The sequence below is a fragment of the Glycine max genome, chromosome 11 (genome assembly GCF_000004515.6).
Source record: "Glycine max cultivar Williams 82 chromosome 11, Glycine_max_v4.0, whole genome shotgun sequence".
Lineage (NCBI taxonomy): Eukaryota > Viridiplantae > Streptophyta > Magnoliopsida > Fabales > Fabaceae > Glycine > Glycine max.
The window spans coordinates 19,143,708-19,165,394 of NC_038247.2; the positions used below are offsets into that span (position 1 = coordinate 19,143,708).

Sequence of the window (21,687 nt, forward strand, 5' to 3'; positions counted from 1 at the left end):
ATTATATTTTTATAATACTATATTATCAAAAAAAAATTATTAGTTAATTTAATTTTAAAATGTTTTAACTTTTTATTTTCCTTTAATGTAAAACATAGTTTGTAATAAATATAATTGGAGGAGCCGTATGAAATAATTAGAAAGTGTTATTAAAATTAGATTATTATTTCATTTTATTAAAGGAGCTTTACAGTGTTCGTTCACTACGATTTGATACTTCAGACTATAGATTAAAAACTTGAGTTGAAATTAATTCACTTCAGACTAAATTCACTTTTGGGCCTCTTTCCTCCTTCAAACATACACTAAAATTTTACATTTTATTAAAGGAATTTCACATTGTTCCAATCTCTATGATTTAACACATCAGACTATAGATTAAAAAATTAAGTTGAATTGAATTCACTTGAGACTATAGATTCACTTTTGGGTCTCTTTCCTCCTTCAAACACACACTAAAAAAACTTAAATGGAATTGGCAACTTAATAAAATAAAATATCGGTTAACCAGTGTAGATAACATAAGAAATTGATAAAGTACAAAAAGTATATATATATATATATATATATATATATATATATATATATATATATATTTGTGAGGGAGAAAAATTGTCCCTTAGCTGATATTGTAGTTTCTCATGATTAGTCTTATGACTTTTGGCGTGAGAACATTTTGCTAAAAAAAAAGTTAATTAATTAATAGAATGAGTAACAACTCACTGGAATTGGTAAAATCGGTGGTATGAAATCGGTTTGAATTTTTTTTTTTATAAATATTTATTTAGTTTAACATAAAACTATAAAAGTACTTTTTAGATAGATAAAGGTGTACGTATGAAGGCTACACACAAATTGTTATTTTTTATTTATTTATTATTATTTTTTATCATATAATTAAGACATATATTATATTATTTTTATATTAATTTAAAATTATATTAAACTTTTATTTTCCAAATTTGATAGTGATTTTACTTAATATATTATATAATATTAAAAGTATATTTAATTATTAAATTTTTAATCTCGATTGGGAAAATAAATTATAAACAGATTGATTGATAAAACATTGCTTTTCACTGTAACAATGATAGTTTACCAATTAACATTGATAAAAGTCGATCAAATACTATCGTTGTTAGTCAATTTGATGCTTTATTTGAAGACAGCGCACCAATAATTTTCAAAACCTAATCTTTTGGATATGCTAACATTAATGCTGTTTTGACAAATTTTAGATCGACATAGGACGAGGATTAATTAGCAAGAGTGATGGAGAAGAATAAGAATAATGAAAAGTAAATGATAAGATAGTGAGATCGTTTGTGTATTAGTAAATTCATAAGTTAGTCATCAAAATTAGGGTATTTTAGTTTTTAAAATTTTAAAAATCGTCATTATTTTAGTTAATGATAACTTCTACTGTCATTTTATATTAAAAATAATATTAAGGTGGGAGCCACCTTGTAAAGTGTGAGGCTAACAAGTAACAATTTTTTTTTTTTTAATTTTAAGAACTAAAATGCTCGAGTTTTACAATCACAAATAAACCTGATTGATTGTTTTTTTTTTTTTTTAAATATTTTTAAAAGTCGACGACTTCTAAGGTGGTCTACCATGCCCCCACAGTCAAAAGCACTTAGATTCATCTAAGGTGCATAGACTTATGATTGATTATCCCTAGCATAGCATTCCCCTTCTTCGGTGTCGTTATTTGTTGTGTGCTGATGCTAGTACAATTTCTAACAGTGATGCCTTTTTTTTATTTTTTATTTTCTTTTCCCTCTCCCCTCGCCTTTGACCAAGTGCTTCCTACAGAGAAACTCCTCCATGTCTTCGTCATCACTGATGTTCTGCATTTGAAGCAACCAGATTTGGTTTGTGATTTGAAGCGACCAGAGGATGTAGATCTTGCAAGTATAGTTTTGTCGTGCATGAGGCATGTGTTCACATTTTTGCGATTTGAATCAACTTGCAAATTGGGTTCTCTTTGGAAAGTGGTATGGTGTGTTATGATTTGGTCTCTTTGGAGACATAGGAATGATGTTGTCTTTAAAGAAGATTGAAGTGGATTTTTAGGCAACCGTGGAACTCATTCATTATAGAGCAAGAGCTTGGATTTAATCAAAGTGGAAAAAAGCAGAATTTTCGTTATATGAATTTTATGTCAATCTGGCATATTGTTTTAAACTTTTGAAGTGATGTTATCATCTCGGGTGGGTGGATTTTCGTTGTGCCCTAGTCTCATCTTTAACTCGCCAGAAGTATGTGGTCCATACAATGAGACTTTGTTTTATTGTTGCCTTGGCCGGGATTGGTCTTTGTTGGGATTTTTTTTTAAGAGATAGTATTTAAGTTTGTTAACTGTATGTGGGCTAGGCTTGCTAAAATGCACAACATGGGCACGATGTTTAAGAGCAACTTTAGCGCCAGATCTTGAGCTCAAGATCTGACCTTGTGTGGATCTCCCAAAAAAGGAACACCATAGATCTCCAGGGTGGATAATGGGTTCTTCTATAAGAACCCTGAAGATCTTTGATATACTTGAAACAAAACAAAAAAAATATTGAAAAAACCCAAAAATAAGTGAGAAGAACCAAGGTCATTGAAGAAAAAAACAAGAGAAGAGGAAGAACAAAAAAATGAACTTACTTGGAGTTGGTCGGGGGTGATCGCGGTGGAGGGTCGCGGAGGTGGAAGGAGGAGGGGGCCTTGAGGCCACGAAGGGGAAGGGGAAGGGGAGGGGGGAGCCGCGAGGCTGCAGACGGGAGGGGAGAGGGAGACCGTGAATGCTGAGGGGAAGGGGACGAGGACAGGGCATGAAGTGGAGCGAAGGGAGAGGGAGGAAGGAGAAGGAAGAAAAATGTGGAGTGGCAGGGAAGAAAAAGGAAAAAAAAAAGGAAGATGAAAGGTCATGAGAGAGGGAGGAGAAGAAAAAGAAAAAGAAAAGTGAGGGTGAATGTTAGGGAAAAAAAAGAAAAAGAAAGCTTGAGGGAGTAAACGTTGGATAGGGGAGGAAGAATATATAATTTACCAAATAATTAAATAAAATATTTAAATGTGGAGTCCATGTGGGACCTACATAAAAATTGTCTAAGATCTCAAAATGAGATATACCACTAAAGGAAAAAATGGGATAGATCTTAAGAGATTTTTCATCCTACATGACACTGTGGGTCCACCAAAAAGTGATCTAAGATCCCAATTTGGGATCTACAACTAAATATGCTCTAATACTCCATCATCAATTTCTTGTATCCCTTTGGTACACCTTGTACATACCCTTAATAAGTTCGTTTTGGACAATAAAAAAACCTAGATTTAGTTCGTGATTTGAAGCAGCCAAAGGATGTGCATGTAGTTTTCCATTTGAAGAATGAGCACAATGGCTTTGAGCAATACAACAAGAGGTGGTTGGCATCATGGAGTTGGGTGTGATAGTGAATGATGTAGGCTCGGAGGTTGGTGCATCCTCGAGGATGGGGTCTGGATTGTTGAGATTGTACACTTCAAAGGTTATGTTGATCTCAAAGAGGAATTGTAGGGGAACAACTTGTGTAGTGCAGTATTGCTCTCAAGTGTATCGATTGGGGTTGTCAATGATCTTTTGTTGCATTTTGGTTATGGAGCATTGGAAACTCTTATATGATGTGGGGATGTTGGTGAACGAGCTCCAATGGAGGAGAGGGATGTAGAGGAAATAGAAGGAGAAAAGGAGAAAAAAATGGCATTGTCGTTGAAAATCACCTCCAATGACAATGTGTAGTGGAGAAAGGAAGTGGGATTTATGCTAAGGAGGGTCAATCATAAAGTTTTGCACCTTAGAAGAATCTAGGGGCTCTTAATAGTGCTTAATGGTGAAACTCAATGTCATCATTGTATTTGTCAAGCTCTATCTTATGGAAATCATTCTTTGGAGTTGGAGGTAGTTGTTATATAATGGAGAGGAAACACATCATCATGAGATTAGGCCAAACATCCGAAGGAACTAGCAAGGACACAAATCAAACTTTTGAAAAATAGAAAACAAAAATAACTTGTTTTAAATTTTAGATGTAATAAAAATACAAAAGAAATACTTACTCATGTTCCTTATAAAAAAAACAAATTCGAGTGTATTTTTTTATCCTAATTGTAAAAAATATAGACATACTTTTAAATGCATTAATTTTTAATTAGTTTTCTTTTATACTTATAAAATTTTGAGGAATGTTAGGGTCACACTCTTTTCTCCACACTCTGTTTCATTGGTCCACCTCATCTTGTTTTATTGATTAATTTGATGAGGTGGACCAATGAAAAAGAGTGTGATGAAAAAAGTGTGTTTGAGGGTGTGATCCTATTCCTCTAAAATTATTGATGAGACGTCACTCGTTTATTGCTTATGTATATAAGTGTAAGAAGGACTATTTGTTTTAAAACAATCATTTTCAAAATCTATAATTGTTAAATAAGTTTTATTGCCTATTGATTTTTAAAAAAGATGTAATGATTAAGTGTGTGGAAGATTAGGAGGAAGCACTTAAGAAGTTCCTTGTCAAGGAGAGATTGCATTGAATTGTGATGGTGTTGTTGCACAACATGGAAGTATGGCAGCGTGTGGCGGAGTGGCCAGAGATCACAATGGTGAGCTCATTTATGGTTTTGGACCTAATTTTAATGGTTGTTTGGTTCTTGAAGCCGAGTTATGGGGTATTCTTTTTGGCTTGAAAGTTGTGTGGGCTAGAGGTTTTTAAACCATAAGAGTTGGCACTGATTCCCTTTATGCTAGAGGGTGTTGCAACAACCTCACAATAATTCTCATCCATGTTCTGGCATTGTTAATGAGATATATGGAGTGTATCATGATGGAGGTTTCATTACATGGAACCATATCTTTCAGGAGGTGAATCAAGTTGTTGTGTTGGCGAAGGAAGGTTTGTTTGCAAATTTACAATTTCAGGAGTATGTTGTTGCTCCATTATGTATTGTCAGTGATATTAGAGCTTATTTAGCTTAGTTTAGTGGTGCTAGAGGTCCTTAGTGTAACATTACTTTTTTTCATAATTGTTGTACAAGTGATTTAATTTCATGGCAAGAGGAAATAAATTTAAATTAAGCATTATAATTTAATTAATTAATTAATTATGAGATTATGGTGGTGTGATGCTTGTATGTATGTTATATATTTGGGTGTAAACAATGAGTTTTTGTGGTATGGGCTTAAGAGGATGTGCTTTAATTTATGTTGGAAAGGTGGGTGTGTATAGTAAGACTTAGGTGCAAAAGGAAGAAATTCCTAGAGTCATAAAACCTTTCTAAACTCTAGAGAATCTGAACACAACACCAAAAAGCTATCATTTTACTTTCTTCTTTCTCTCCATGAAATCTCATTTCTTGAAGATTTGAGAACTCGATTGTCCTACTCAAAGAAGGTTTTTTTTTATCCTCTCTTAGTGTTCATTAGTTTTCTCTTGGTGTGGTAAACACCTCATACTTTTTTTATCTTTCATTTTCATTTTTTCGTAGGGCACCCATGTGGGTTCTATGGAAAACGCTTCATTTTTGGGTTTGAATTTGACTTTGGTTTGGTTTTTGGGATGGATAATGCCCTTGTAGAGTGAATTGCTAGTGGAGTTGAAGAAAGCTTCCTCCTTAGACCCAAAGTTTCCTCATTTCTTCCTTATTTTCATCTCAAAGCAGATTTCTTGAGTGTGATAGGTAAAGGAAGCTATATCTTTCTTTTTCTCTATGATTAGGTTGTTGTGGATAGGTTTCAATGTTGCTTGAAAATGAATCATGTTGTTTAAAAATGGAAGTTTAAGCATTTGAGGTTTTGGGTTTTGAAATTGGGCTTTTGATTATTTGATGAATATTGATGAAAAGTTATAATTTCTAAAGAGTTTTGATGTTGTTTATATATTTGAATGGATAGAAAATTGTTTGGGTTTGTTTTAGGATGATTTGGAAGTCTTGAGAGGCAATTCTACATTATTTCTAAATTCTGCAAAATTTGCATCCAATGATTAGTTTTGTGTCCATAAAATTAGTTATTGATGTGGATGTGATTTATGTTTGTTTTCCTTGTGTAAATTATTTGTTTTGAGATCTTAATAAATTGATGATGATATGAGATGTGGTTGAGATAATGTTGTTTTATGATTAGAGTTGACTTTATTTTGAGATCATGACATTCACATTCATATGAATTTTTGGCGACTTGTTGCAAGAATTCAAGGTAATAGAATGTCTTGTTATGCTTATTGAACTATATGTGGGTTCATAAGTGCGATGAACATATGAATGATGAATCTATGATATTATAACCTCTTATGGTGTTGATTGGTCAATAAATTTGTGATGATGTATGCTATTTATTTGAATAATCATAACATGCATGTATTGATGAATGAAATTGCATGTGAGTAGGCACGTAAGTTGTTGGGGAGGGGGGCCTAAGAAGGCCCTCAACCTAGTGTTGAAGGTTATCGTGGTAGCTAACACTAAATGAGCCTATAGAATGAATGAGTAGACAAATTCCTAAATAGATTAAGATCTTTGTAAGTCTTACTGAGGTAAGTTACTACTCATACTCATCCATTTTCAATAAAACCATATTTCCTCCGTAGGGTTAATTCTAGTCTCCTTGAATGGTCAAATCATAGAGTGCAACTATGTTAAGGGACATGCTTGGGTTAATCGCTCAAAAGGTGAAATCTTCTAGGAGTAAAGAATCAGCATGACATAACATGATAATTAGGCATGTGCATTGATAATTGTGACTTGAAAATAATGTGTTACTTGATAAGTCGTATTAGTATATGGTTGTTGGAAAAGTGAAGGATTTCTATATCTCTTTTAAACATGGTGATCTTATATTTCTCTTATATGTTGTTTCTTTTAAAATGAACTTATCCTTGCATTTTTTTGTTGAACTATGATGACTAATGGTTGTATCATTTGACATGAGAGCAGATTATGATGTAACTTTTGAGGATTATGTCACTCGTGGTTGATGAGGATTTGGTGGTGAATTTAAGTACGAGATTCGACCCTTGGTCTTTTATTTATGTTTTTTCTTAGTGGGGTCCAGCTTAGGGTTTAGATGTATTCATGGATCTATGTTGTATGTATTCCCTTAATGAGACCCACAATATTTGTTTGGAGATTTGTTTATGATGTTTTAATGATGTAGTGCTTTAGGATACGAGTATCTTTATGTTTTATGACTTGAGGACCATTTAGGGGTGATGTTTATCTGACTTGCTTGTATTCATGAAAATTTATACGTATTTAATTTCATTAATTAAACTAATTCAAGAATTTTTAAAAGGACTAAAATATATATTTTCGTATTAAAGTTTTAATGTTGCATGTAATGATATTCGAGGTCGTTATACTTAGCCCTCTAATTTGATGTAATTAAAAAAAATCTTTTGATTTTTAAAAGCAAATACTATTTTATGAAAGACTATAAAAAAAGCACTAAGATTTCATTGGAAAACATAAGCATTTATAGGAGAGAGAAAAAACAAATTAAACTTATAAGTTAAAATTAGGTAGGGTTGATAAAATGGACAGGTTTGACCGCTCTGGCTTGGCCTATATTCTTTTAGGCTGAAATTTCTTAAGCCCAACCCAAACTTATGTTAGGTTGTTGGACCAGTCAAACCACTAACCTATTTGGGCCAATTCATAAATTAATAATTTTTTAAAAAAATTGATTATATGTAAAAAATATAAAAAAAAATTCAAAGACAAAAAAATATCTGATATACATTTATGCCACCTAACAGTGTTGTTGACATAATTTTTTGCATAATATGCAGAAAAAAAAAGAAAAATAATTCAAATTCTCTTTAAACCCTATGTTGGGCTGTTGGACTAGTCGGACCACCAATCTATTTGGGTCAATTCATAAATTAATAATTTTTAAAAAAAAATTGATTATATGTAAAAAATATATATAAAAATTTCAAAGAAAAAAATTATTTATCATAGATTTATGCCACCTGACAGTGTTGTTAACATATTTTTTGGCATAATATGCAAAAAAGAAAAGAAAAATGATTCAAATTCTCTTTAAGCCCTCATAAGTATTGACAAAGTCATTTAAATTATTTTAAAGAATATGTTTAATGAATACTCATTTTACTTTTAATGATATGTTTTATGTTTTTAAAAAAATATAATTTTTAATGTAAAATTATAAATTGTAATAATAAGTTATTATATTATATTTAATATTTATTATATATTAATTACTAGACCAGCCAAGCCCAAGTCCATTTGGCCCATTTGTATTATTTTTTTGAGATTTGCTAGGGGCACCCAACAAATTTTCAAAATCCCAAAAATGCCCTTAAGCGTTTTTGTTCTGTAAAACAAACTTCTTCCGGTGACACTCTCGGAAGAAGTTCTTCCGCAGGACTCCACGGAAGAACCTTCTTCCGCAGTTATAATGTCAACTGCGGAAGAACCTTCTTCCGTGGAATCCCGCGGAAGAATTCTTCTGCGAGACAAATTGCAGAAGAACTGCGAAAGAACCTTCTTCTGTGGAATTCCGCAAAAGAACTTCTTCCGCGAGAGTCAACGGAAGAAGGTTCTTCCGTTGGATTAATTAGTTAAATTATTTTGTTAATTTTAAGATTATTTTGTATTAGTTAAATGATTTTTTCCTCTCAGAAGTCGACCAATGGCCGATTCTTCTACGCACCGCTTGATATGTGTCGGTCACATTTTTCCTCAAATTTTTTACAATAAAATTAATTTTGGACTCCTCGTTCTTCACAATTACACAAACTCCAGTCACACACTTCTTCCTCTCTCCATTTCTCTAACTCTGACCATGCAATTGGCGTTGGTCTCATTGCATTCTCTGTAGAAATGGCGAACAAGGCCAAAGGAAAAGGCAAGGAGGTCGCTGGAAAAGGTTCTGCCGGCAAGCGCAAGGGCGCCTTCGACAATGACAAGACCGATGGCGGCTGCAAGAGAAACAAGTGAGGTGTCCTTCAGTTTTTTCTGATGACGAATTAAATGCCGCGCCAAGAAGGATGGACATGCCAAATAAGGGCCAGAGTAGCAGCCCACGTGTCGTCCCTAAAGAGGAAATGTTGACCCGAAACTAACTTTTTTGAGTTTTGGGCCTTCCGTTGCAGGCCTTGTTCGAATGAACCGGTCTCTCATGTTATTTTTTTGGATTCGTTGACGTGCAGACATGAGGCAGGCCACCTTTGGAGGGTCTCACGGCTTTCCCATATAATTTTAAAAAACCCCAAACAGGGGTACTTAGGCAAGTTTACATGGCCCAAAACCAAGTTTTTTGAGTTTTGGGCCTTCTGTTGCAGGCCTTGTTCAAATGAACCGGTCTCTCCTGTTATTTTTTTTTTTGATTCATTGATGTGCAAACATGACACAGGCCACCTTTAGAGAGTCTCAGGCGATCCCCAGATAATTTTAAAAAAAACCCCGAACAGGGGTACTTAGGCAAGTTTACATGGCCCAAAACCAAGTTTTTTGAGTTCTAGTCCTTCCTTCTGCTGACTGTTCCACGCAAGGTTTGCTAAAATAAGCAGTTCTGTGAACTGGATTTCATGTTACACAATAGTTACTGACGTGACCCGACAATGAACGACGTGACAGGAGGTTGCTTTAGTTTTACGCTTCAAAATGTAAAATAGTCACGGGTCTGATAAAAGTGAAGCCATGTGTCTGGCTGGGCCATCTATATAAATGACAGATGGGGATGTCCATGGTACTCAACAGCAACTGGTATTCAGAGTTTGTCAAATTAATTTTTGATAAACAATGACATTCTTAGGAGAGACTTCATCCCAGACGATCGTGAACTCGAGGTTGACATTCATTTTTCCAAATGGAACCGTCATTCACAACGAGTGTGGGGTTTATTTTCAAAGTTCTAGTCCAGTGCCCATGCGAGTACCAAACCTATGCGATTTTTCAACTCTCAAAAGCAGAATACACAACACCCTTCAGCTAAACAACAATCAAGTTGTGGATGAAATTCATTACCGACGACCAGTGGAAGATATAGGTAACAACATTCACTTTGAAAGTATGCAATTGAAAAATGAAATGGATGTGAACACCATGTTAATGTATAATGATCAATTTTCATTTGTTGGACCAATTGAGTTGTTATGTACCGTTGGTAGAACAGCAGATGCAATTTTAAACTTACTTGAACGCCCCAGCATCCCTACACATGATGCGGTTCTGTATTACAACGAAAGGTGAAACATGCGACGCCAAAACAACTTTGTGGGTTACGCATTCACTGGAATAAATCCGAAAAAATTTGATATTCCAAAAGGATGTAGCATAGATCAACTGAAGGATTTGATCAAGCAAGTAGCACCTAAAGGAGATCCTCCTCATGGGATTCACGAATCCCAAGTTGTAAGGCGTTTGTTTTATCGACAACCTAGTCATTTGGAGTATTCTGAGAAAGTTTTAGAATTTGAAATTATTGAGCTGAAATGTGACGACGACGTGCTAAAGGTGTTGGTAGAGTTCAATTACTGGAAACAATTTGTGCCAATAGAAATTTTGGCTCTCTTTAGTAAAGTGGTTATGAAAAATAAGGGCGATGTGGTTACGTCCTTACATGATTGAATGCTAATTAAATGTTAGGCTGTTTCATACAAATTAAATTTGTGTCCATGATGTTCTAGTCAATGTAATATGTCTTAGTGTGTCAATTTGTTATGTTTGTGACCCGTTTGTAATGTGTAGTATGTATAAAAAAGGAATAAAAGTTTTATCATCAACTTTTATCAAAAAGTTTTATGAGTTACAAAGAGAAAAAAAGGTGCAAACTAGTTTTGTAACTTATTTTTTTAAAATTTGTAACTTATTTTTTGAAATTTCTAACTTATTTTTTAAAAATTTGTAACTTATTTTTTAAAAATTTCTAACTTATTTTTTGAAATTTCTAACTTATTTTTTTAAAATTTGTAACTTATTTTTTGAAATTTCTAACTTATTGTTGTTTAAATTATATAATAATTTTTAATATAAATTAAAATTTCTAACTTATTTTGTCCAATCAATTACATTTAATTAAAGTTTCTATCTTATTTGTTTCAATCAATTAAAATTTGTAACTTATTTTTTAAAATTTCTAACTTATTTTTTTAAAATGTCTAACTTATTTTTTGAAATTTCTAACTTAATTTTGTAAAATTTCTAACTTTTTTTTTTGAAATTTCTAACTTATTGTTGTTTAAATTATATAATAAATTTTAGTATAAATTAAAATTTTTAACTTATTTTGTCCAATCAATTACATTTAATTAAAATTTCTAACTTATTTGTTTCAATCAATTAAAATTTGTAACTTATTTTTTAAAAATTTGTAACTTATTTTTTAAAAATGTCTAACTTATTTTTTAAAATTTCTAACTTATATTTATCACATACATAAACAAATACTAAAATTAACAATTTAAGTAAAATGATAATTTAAATACATAAAGAAATAGATACATTATCTAAGTCAATGTGTTTTAACAAATACAAAAAGAAATACTAAAATTTAAATACATAAACAAATACAATAAAAAAAAGATAAATCTTAATATATGCGGTGTCTCTGTCGCGGCATAAGACTGTCATCTGGGTCGTTACCTCTAGCTATCCTCTGACAAATATCCATGATATCATATAAGTCAGTCCCTTTAGTCACCATCCTGAGGTTGATGGCCCGCTCCAAATGCTCAGCAATCCTTACACATCCTGTGCAATCAACCTGTCTCAGTGAAAATAACAAGTCAGCATGAATTTATAAAAAATAATTAAGTTAACAAAAACTACACAAGTTATGCTTACCACAAAATGTGTAGGGAGATCCGACGCGACTGGAACCTCGGGGACAGGTGGCTCGACGAACTCATCATCATGAGTGGGGGGGGGGGGAGGCGCAGGTCTCGGCTCAGCAGTGTCCTCCGTCAGCGTCACAAAAGGGTGCAAAATCTGAAAAAACCACTCCATGTAGTCTGGGGCCACCTGCCCAAGAACTACACAGAGCTCCCCTGTAGGCACCACATGATCTAAAAAGTATACCCACCGGTCGTCTATATCAGTACCTGTCAACGAATCACGAAACGGTGGCGGAGGAACGGTCTGAATGTACCCCATCTGCCGAACCACCCTCTCTGGTCAAATGTAGACGATGATCTGACCCCATCTGACTTGCCCCGTGTACGAGGAGATCAAGTCATAGCCCCGAACTCCCCGATGCTCAGCATACGGCATCCAACAGACGTTGGTCACTGTCAGGGCATCAATACGTGCTCTGTAAGGGGCTTCCTTAATCCTGGTCATCTAGGCCTTACCCGTATGCCACCTATAGGCACGTGGGCTAGCCTCAGCATAACCATCATCAACGACACACCGATGGACCGATGGAAAGTGTTCGTAATTCCAGCACTACAAACACAAAGTCAACATCAACAAACAAACATGGATTGAATTTTACTTTAATTTAAATTACAAGCAGCGATACTCACCTGAAGTAGTGAAATGTAACCGACCATCTGCCGTGTAGGGGCCTGCGACGCCTCGTTAAGCTGATCGTACAAGTGGACCAAAGCAGTCGCTCCCCAAGAGAATGCCCCTGCCTGACCCAGGTCCCTGAATGCCTGCAGGTGCACAACATGGACATGGGTTGCACTCTTGTTAGCAAAAAGAGTGCAACCAACCAAATGAAGGAGGTACATCCGAGCTGCAGCAACCCACTGCCTGGCTCAACACCTACTCTGGTACATGTCCCGAAGCCAGGACAATTGAACATGAGGCCCACCTGCCTGACGTGTCTCAGCTGTAGCCTCGTCTGGGGTGACCTTAAGTAGCTTCGTCAACAGGGCCACTGCGTTAGATGTAACCAGCTGCTTGAATGAATGCAGCGCGCCAGTAATCAAAATGTGCAGGAGTGACGAAACGTCGTCTAGAGTGATCGTCACCTCCTCTACTGGGAGGTGGAAGCTGCTTGTCTCCCTATGCCACCTCTCAACAAAGGCGAATATAAGTCCAGGATCAATGGTGATTACAGAACACCTGATCAGTGGATCCAATCCGGTGGCCACTATCACACCTTCGATCTCAGCATCCGGTCTCCCAAATTTATCTACTTTCCTACCATGGGAGACCAACTTGAGATCGGGTCGCTCCTAAATTGAATAACAGTTTATAAATTTGTGTATTTCAAAATAAAAGAAACTACGAGACATTTTTTTCTAATTACTGGAATCAAAAAAGTACGTACCTGTCCACTCCATATGTTGTGTGCCACATGATCAACAAATTCTATCAAAACAGATGGATCACGTGGCCCACCGGGGAACCCCTCATCATCAGCAAGTGCCCCCAAGCTCCCATCACTAGCCACTCGATCTGTCTCAACACCATCGGCGGCGCCTGTCATTTCTGGGCTACCATTAGACACATGAGGCACATCCTCAGGCAACTGAGGAACATCCTCGACTCTCTGGGTAACCCGTTGCCTACGTGCTGAGGCAGTGGGCCTACGACGCCGAGGAACATCAGCCTCAGGCACATCCTGACTAATGTCTCTGCCTCTACCCTGCCTAACACACGACGTAGACCTCGTGTTCTAATCATGATTTGAAATCATGAAGAACATTTACTTTTATTCGTCAAATTAAACATTCAAATAATTTGTAACAAAGCTCTGGAATCCTAACTATTCCACATAATTTATCCAAATGCACATATTATATATTTAGTTCAACATAATTTATCCAAATAATTGACATACAAATGCATATATAACAAATACATATATAAATCACATCAAATAATAACCAAAATCATTTTTGTATTAGTTTTAATTTGCAGTTACACGTATCTATAGTAATTGTAGGGGGGCACATTAATTGTGCTCATACATTGAGGGTATTATTTTTGTAGTGATTATATATTAACATGTCATCAAAGCTTCAAGTTCACCAAGTTAATCAGTTAAGGGAGATTTTCGGTGGATTTGACAATGCTAGAGCTAGAAGCCCTCGGGTGACCAAGTCCAAGCCCTCTTATAGCCAACATGGACTCAAACGACAATGGCAAAGTGGAGTCTCACGGAGATGATCAAAGAGGCTGACACGGATGGGGATGGTGTAATTAGCTTCACTGAGTTTGCTACTATCATGGCTTGCTCTGATTTTGATTTCTTAGGCCTCTCGTTGTGCTTACCATATAACATATTCATTCATTTCATCCAAGTTGTAGAATATTCTTGATTTTTTATTTTGAATGAATCATATTAAATAAGGATATCTGGTTTGTAATGAGTATTACTAATACTAATTACCCATAATTCCTGCCAATTTATAGCCTTATTTTTATTTTTTAAATTATAATTAAGCTAATTATGTCAAGGTATATGCTTTGTAAAGAAATTCCTACTAAACTTTTTCATACCATTTAGAGTGCATATCTTACCGTGTGTTTGGAATGGCTTGGATTTGTAACTAATACAAATACGTGTAACTAATACAAATGTGGGTGCTTGGATTTGTAATCACCAAGTGCATCATTTTGTATTCAAAATTCTCAACACATCAAATAATAATTGAACATTAGTTGTGATTAGAGGGATCAAGGTGCTCCAAGATTTCGTGTTCAATTTGTTAACTAGCTATTTATGTTGTATTTTACAATATTATCTTCTACTAACACATGATGCTACTAGCTAGACTCGTGTCATGCTCGATCTCTGTCGCGTAACAGGCATAGCACAACATGTTCTTTTAAATGCTCCTCAATCACATGAATCTTAGTTACAATGAAAGTGAACTATTAGAATATTCTAGTTCATATGGTAAGGTATGGAGAAAAGAGTAAGCACCCGAACAAAGCATTTGTTCTTACTAGGAAGGGCTAGATACATAGCTCACATGTGTCATTTAATTTGTCCTAGTTGTCAAGGAAGGGATTTAATGGTCAGAAATAGACAGCTAGGCTTTATCAGCAAATATATCCTTATCATCTTGGTGTTGTCCGAAATACTTTCCAAACCATACATGGAGTGGATAGTTAGCTGTTGATAGAACTACATTAGCTTCTGTTAAACAACAACATAACCATATTTGGTAGTTATGGATTTTAATTGTAGCTGAGGTTCCTCACCATAGTGGCATATTTCATGTGAAAAGGAATTGGATAACCAATTTAATTTTGCTCTTTCATGTTGTGTTCCACATAATTTATGCAATGTATACAGTCATTTAGACATCCTAACCAAATGACATCAAATAACAATTCAATTTAGACATCCTAATGCATATATAAATCACACCAAATATAATTTCAATTTACATCCTAAATGCAATTTTTAATAGCAACTAAAAAACACAAAATTAGGGAGTTTGTGTAACTTAAATACCATATACACTTTGTAACAACTAATAAATAAAAAAAACTAACTAATAATATCAATAAATTGGTGGTTCGGACATAATTTTCAAGAGAAAAAAACCAATATACAGCAAAACATGGTCCGCGGAAGAAGTTTTGCAGGTTCTTCCGCGAGAAGGATTGAAAGCCTACGGAAGAAGGTTCCGTAGGTTCTTCCGCGAGCAGAAAATGTAGCCTACGGAAGAAAGTTCCGCAGGAGCCCGCGGAAGAACACCTTCTTCCGCTACACTACCCAACGTCCAGTTTTACACGCGCGGAAGAAGGTTCTTCTCGTGGAAGAACCTTCGTTTTCAACCTCAAGCACCAAACATCAACAATGTCGTCTATCCTATGGCCATTTACGCAATTCAAACAGAGAATGAAAGCCAATGGGGTTAGAACACTAACTTGGATGGCGGAAGAAACGCTCACAGAAAGCCAATGGCGAAGACGGGAACCAAAATGGAGACTGAAAGCCGGCGAGAACAAAGGCCTGTGGAGGAGAACAAGGGAACCAAAATGGAGAAGCAAAGCTTGCACGGAGGAAGAACGGAAGAAGACCAATGAAGAAGACGAAGGGAGGGAGAAGACGAATGTTGGGTGCACAGACGAAGAAGAAGCGCGGAAGAAGAAAAGTTTTTTTTTTTAAATTTATTAACTTTTGTTTTTTAAACGAAGGACATTTTTGGTAGTTCATTGAATTGCTGGGTGCACCAGCAATTTTGCTGGGTGTACCTAGCAACACCCTATTTTTTTTTAGATAAATCTAGTCATACTTGCAGACTTAGGATCAAGTCTATTTTGTTAATCCTAAAATTAGGTGATATATAAGTTAAAATCATTTTTAAAAAAAATTAAGTGAGAGAAATTTAATAAGGAGAAACTTCCAATTGAAACCTAATTTATTTATTTTTTGAAAGAAAAACTTTTTTTCTTTTCAAAAATACATTTCGAAAAATTATCTAAATATAGCATAATTTAGTAGTTTCTGTTTTTGAATCTCACTGACATTTTTACATATCTCGGACCACCATTGACTTTGCACCAGTAGAGACCTTTTCATCCCCTCTTTTCACCGAAAAAAAAGTAGACTACCCTTCATAGTGGGGAACTTATTATTAATCGTGTTTGTGCGTTGATTAAAAGACTCTGAGGTACTCTTATTTTTTTAGTATCAATACTTTGCTGAGCTATCATTTTTTTAGGCATCATAGTTTATTTTATTCTTAGTAAACACTAAACAGTGTAGGGGCAGCGTAATAATAACAATAACTGTACAAGATAAGACTCCTGTTGTGCAAACTGCTGTATATGATTAAAAAAAAATCATTTATAAAGTCACTCTAATACTGAAAGAGCATAGGTGGTTTTGAAGGTCTCCTTTTTGCAGTGCATACTGAAAGAGTAAAGTCATATTTTGGATGAACATGGTATATTTTTCTACCAATAATTAAGGATTAATCTTTTGAGCTACTAAATTTTATAACATCTGTTAATTTTTTCATATGCATGAGCTTGAAATCAAATCCTTTAATTACAGGACTAAAAGACTAGGTTATATGTTAATTACGTCAAACCATATTTATATTATTATATTCTCTTATAATATCTGTTTACTATTTTATATATAAAGTATTAAATAAAAATAATAAATAATTTAATGTGTTGATAATAATTATCATGCAAGGGAGTAGGAAGATTTAGAATCATTCCTAATTAAATTTAATGAAAAGTGCCAGTAAGATATTCTCTAGTTTCTAACACATTTTTTTAACATATTTTTATTATTGTTTAAAATTTATTACAAATTATAAAATTACGGGTGAAACTCATTAAATGAAAAAAAACTCACAAAAGTTTATAATTTTTAATAAATTTAATTAATAGTAAAAAAAATGTATTTAAAAGAGTGAGTTTATTGCTAGCCTTTGTCAAATCAAATTGCTCGATAATTATGAAAGGGAAGATGTCGAAAGTTTGGAAATGTTCCTTCTCATTGAGTGGATTTGGGCCTGCAAGAGCATCCTTATTGGGTCCGAAACATACTCTGCTTTACAAAATTGAAAATCAACTAAAGCAATTCTAGTAGCGGGGAAACAAAGTTACAGAACTTTAGTTATTTTGTCATTTAAGAAAGACACAAATGTAACCATGTTTTTTAATTATTTGTATGCTCATTGGCTACTCATAAAAATATAAGAGTTTAATGGTCATTCAGCGGTAGAGTTCGGCTAAATATTTTGAGGGCCAAAATAATTAAACAATATACGTAAAATTTGAAGTCAAATAACATTTATTATTCAAATACATACATATATAAAAGTTATTACTAAACTATTGTCACTACAAAAATAAGTGCAAAATGAGAAGTCATGTGAAGTGCAGTTATACCATTATACTAGACAGGTTCTAGCGCGCGAATGGTAAACTATTTTCTCACCACATGAAAGTTTTGTAAGCAGTAAGATTAAGATCACGAAAGATAGAAAGGTTAGGTTCACGGGTGGTTTTAAAAAGAAGACAAAAATTAAGAATTAAAATTCGCGTGTTGCGTATGTGGATAAGTTTTTCCACTTTCCTCTTTTGCGAGTGTGACCTAGGGCAGCAATAGCAGAGATTATATCAGAGGCTTTTTTATTAAATAGGGGTAAAATTTTACCCAATTATTCAATCGGGAGTATATTTTAAAAATTTATCTAAAACGGGATAAATCATAACAGAGAAATTGTAAGGTCTATTACCACTTCTTATTTATTTTTAATTTTTTTAACTGAAGTCGTAAAATTATTTACCACTTCAGTTCAAATTTTGTTTTACGACTTAAAAGTCGTAATTTTTTTTAACTGAAATCATAAAATTATTTACGACATCAATAATTTACAATTTTTTTTGTTTTACGACTTTAAAGTCATAAAACTTTTTTTTTTATTTTTTAAAGTCGTAAACTTGTTTTTTTTTTAGTTTTTGTTTTAAATTTACAATTGTTTACGGTTTTATTTTTATTTTAACTAAAAAATTAAAATATATATATATATTTAAATATATAATAAATAATATTAAGTTGAATTATTTATTAGTATATTTTTTTATAATTTTATTTGATATGTTATTAATTTATTTTAATGTTTTATCATTTAAAACATGTTATATATTTTTAATATATTTTAATTTAATTTTTTTTATTTAAAGTTTAAATAATCTATTAATAAAAATTAAAAACAACATAATTAATACATTAATATAAAACACACAATACAAATGAAAGAAAAACATAAAAAGTACAAGTTATTTTAGTCATGTACTTGTTTGTATGGCAGTTAATACGATTATGTCCTTCACTTCTACATAATGAGCATTTCTTAGGCTTATTTAGAATTGGTTCGTCCATCTCATTATGTATTTGAGTATGGTCGTCTTGTCTGATGTCTGTCGTCGTTTCGAAGGATCAGACATAAAATGTGGACGTAAATATTGAGGCCATGTGTCTTCACTTCCAAGGGAATGAAAATGATGTTGATAAACTTTGAAAATATTTTCCAACTTGTATACAGGGTCAACAAAGTCATCATAATTTAAACTGCAAAAAACACACGTTGCAATTGCATGCAAGCAAGGTAGTCGAAGTGCTTGAAATTATCCACAATCACACGACCATTCATTCAATTTGACAGCGCATGTCATTGCTTGTTGACCAAGTCGCGTATTTGCAATTTCTTGAACCTCAAACTCCCCTATTTCTCGAACATACATGCGAACATAATGCGAGGTAGCAATGTGTTGATTTTCTTGCATCATGACATATATGTCTTTGGAGTACCTATGTCCTGCCTTTATCATATTCATGATTTTGATGCCGTTAGTAACAAATGAATCATTTATTTTATTAAATGTTTCATTGACTAAGGCAATAATAGGTAATGCTCGAGCTCCTTTCAAAAAAAAATTCATACATTCGGCAAGATTGGTAGTCATATGACCATACCATTTTCCTTCATCGTAGGCTTGAGTCCATTTACTCTTAGGAATTTGATTCAACCAATCTGCTGCTTGTGGAAACTCTGCTCGCATAGCGAGCAACCTAGCCTCAAATCGTGGTTTCCTCGTCTCATACCCTATGCGAAAAGATAGAACAATGAGTAATAAATTTAGTGAACATGTAATAAAGCAAGAATATGATGCATGAAATAGGAAGAAACATACCCATATTGATGACCTGTCTTTTTAAGTCAACATTTTAAAATTTTTTGTTGAAATTTGATGCAATGTGGCGAATGCAATACACAAACAAAACATTTGGTCCATTCCAGCCAATGCGTTCGGATTGTAAAGTTGCTAGCAAACCGGTTCCCCTGTCTGATATAATACACAAATTTGGTTGCGGTGTAACATATCTTTGCAAATAGTGCAAGAACCACATTCAAGCTTCTTTAGTCTCGCTCTCAACAATTGCAAAAGCAAGTGGAAAATTGTTCCTACTACCACCTTGTTCGATGACAGTCAACAAAGTAGCACGATATTTGCCAGTTAAAAATGTCTCATCTACTTGCACAAATGACTTGCAATATTTGAAGCTTTCAATGCATGGATTAAATGCCCAAAATACACGATTAAGAATCACCCTAGGAGGGTCATCGTCACCTTCCTCCATTGAAGATGAAGTTTTGTATTTTACTATGATACCTGGTACAAAGTGTTGAGCAGCTGTCAACCATACAGGCAAGTAACTATATGATTGTTCCCAACTTCCAAATGTCATTTCAAGGGCTTTTTGTTTAGTTGTTCATGTTTTTTTGTATGAAACAGTGTAACCAAACCGTTGATGCATGCATACAATCAAGATTTTGATTTTGATACCCAGATTTGTTTTCACTAAATGAACAATATTATGGGCAATTACAAAAGAATCTAACCTAACATGATCTTGTGATATGATAGAATTTGTGCAGGTGTGAATACCGTTTAGTTTCTTCAACTCCTACCTTTTGCGTATTTTGCTTAACGATACTCTCACCCTCCAATAACATCCATTACCATATTGATTACACATGACAACGTACTTGCCACTCTTGTTCTCGACCACATCAAAATTAAATGAATGCATAAAATGAAATTGTTTAATGACATTCACAGCTGCTTGTTTTGATTCAAATGTCAACCCTTCATAAAGGTCATTTGTACTAACACTCCTTGTCCTTTGATAAGGATTTGAGGACTCTTGATTTTCAGAAAGTTGGCTACTAATAGTTTCAAAATATGAAGATGACTCACTTCGATTGCTTGGTTCACCATGTTCATCAAAATCACGTTGTTGCTTGTCATCACTGAAGTCGCTTACATTATCTCTTATATGGGTTTTTCACTAGCCATATGTAAAAAAAAAGTTATTTATTAGTGAAATGGAATCATTGGATTGTATGTAACGTAAAAAAAAAACCTTTTTAAATACCTTTTCGTGTATGTAACACTGAAAAAATTATGTCAGTATGACTCAGTAACACGTCAAAATCAGAGAACTAATTGATTGTTTGGATGCAATAGATGCACCAAAGTGAGAATGAACCCTTCTTTTATAAGTTACATCGAAGTGAACAATGTTTGTTGAACAGTTCATGCTACATGTATCCACCAATATACTAAAACATAAAATAATAATTTAACAAAATTATTTTAACATGTATAATAATTTATCTAACTAAACCGTAAATTAATAATAACTAAACAGTAATATACTAAAACATAAAATAATAATTTAACAAAATTAATTTAACATGTATAATAATTTATCTAACTAAACCGTAAATTAATAATAACTAAACACTAATATACTAAAACATAAAATAATAATTTAACAAAATTAATTTAACATGTATAATAATTTAACAAAATTAATTTAACACTAAATCCTAAATTAATAATAACTGAACAATAATTTGTTACATACAAAATATATGCTGAAAGTATAATATTTATAAGAAAGCTTAAGAATGCAAACTGTAAATTCATTAGGATATATATATATATAAAATCATTGGATTGCATGAATAGTGAAGTCATGTGGTATTCCACGATTTCAATAATTCAACAAATGTCCTGTTCTTCAATCTGCGCCATCCATTCTTTCATGATTCAATCTTGGCCATTGACTCCAATAGTGAAGTCGTAGGAAGGACCACAACTTCAAAGTCGTTTGTTTCTTCACGACTTTGTCAATATGCAATTGTTGTTTCATTCCATAATGCAGTTATATTTTGCATGTTTAATGCAGTCATT

General features: G+C 33.5%; 2 protein-coding genes across 2 annotated transcripts; both read right to left on the minus strand.

The window, feature by feature from the left end:
- Positions 1 to 12,327: 12,327 nt before the first annotated feature.
- On the minus strand, positions 12,328 to 19,621 carry LOC102667086 (protein MAIN-LIKE 2-like). The gene is made up of 7 exons (XM_006591602.1): positions 19,618 to 19,621; positions 19,400 to 19,529; positions 15,826 to 15,910; positions 13,268 to 13,615; positions 12,810 to 13,172; positions 12,513 to 12,644; positions 12,328 to 12,432 (listed from the first exon to the last, which is right to left on the minus strand). The coding sequence occupies exons 1-7, from the start codon at positions 19,619 to 19,621 to the stop codon at positions 12,328 to 12,330; spliced, it is 1,167 nt and encodes a 388-aa protein (XP_006591665.1).
- Positions 19,622 to 19,834: 213 nt separating this feature from the next.
- Positions 19,835 to 20,173, minus strand: LOC102667223 (uncharacterized). Its single transcript, XM_006591603.1, has one exon. The coding sequence runs from the start codon at positions 20,171 to 20,173 to the stop codon at positions 19,835 to 19,837; it is 339 nt and encodes a 112-aa protein (XP_006591666.1).
- Positions 20,174 to 21,687: the final 1,514 nt, after the last annotated feature.

Coding starts and splice junctions, on each gene's coding strand:
- LOC102667223 (XM_006591603.1), bottom strand. CDS start 20,173: ATGACATTTGGAAGTTGGGAACAATCATATAGTTACTTGCCTGTATGG.
- LOC102667086 (XM_006591602.1), bottom strand. Junction 12,645..12,809: donor CTACAGCTGAGACACGTCAG/GCAGGTGGGCCT, acceptor GTGCACCTGCAG/GCATTCAGGGACCTGGGTCA. Junction 12,433..12,512: donor GTTACATTTCACTACTTCAG/GTGAGTATCGCT, acceptor TTGTGTTTGTAG/TGCTGGAATTACGAACACTT.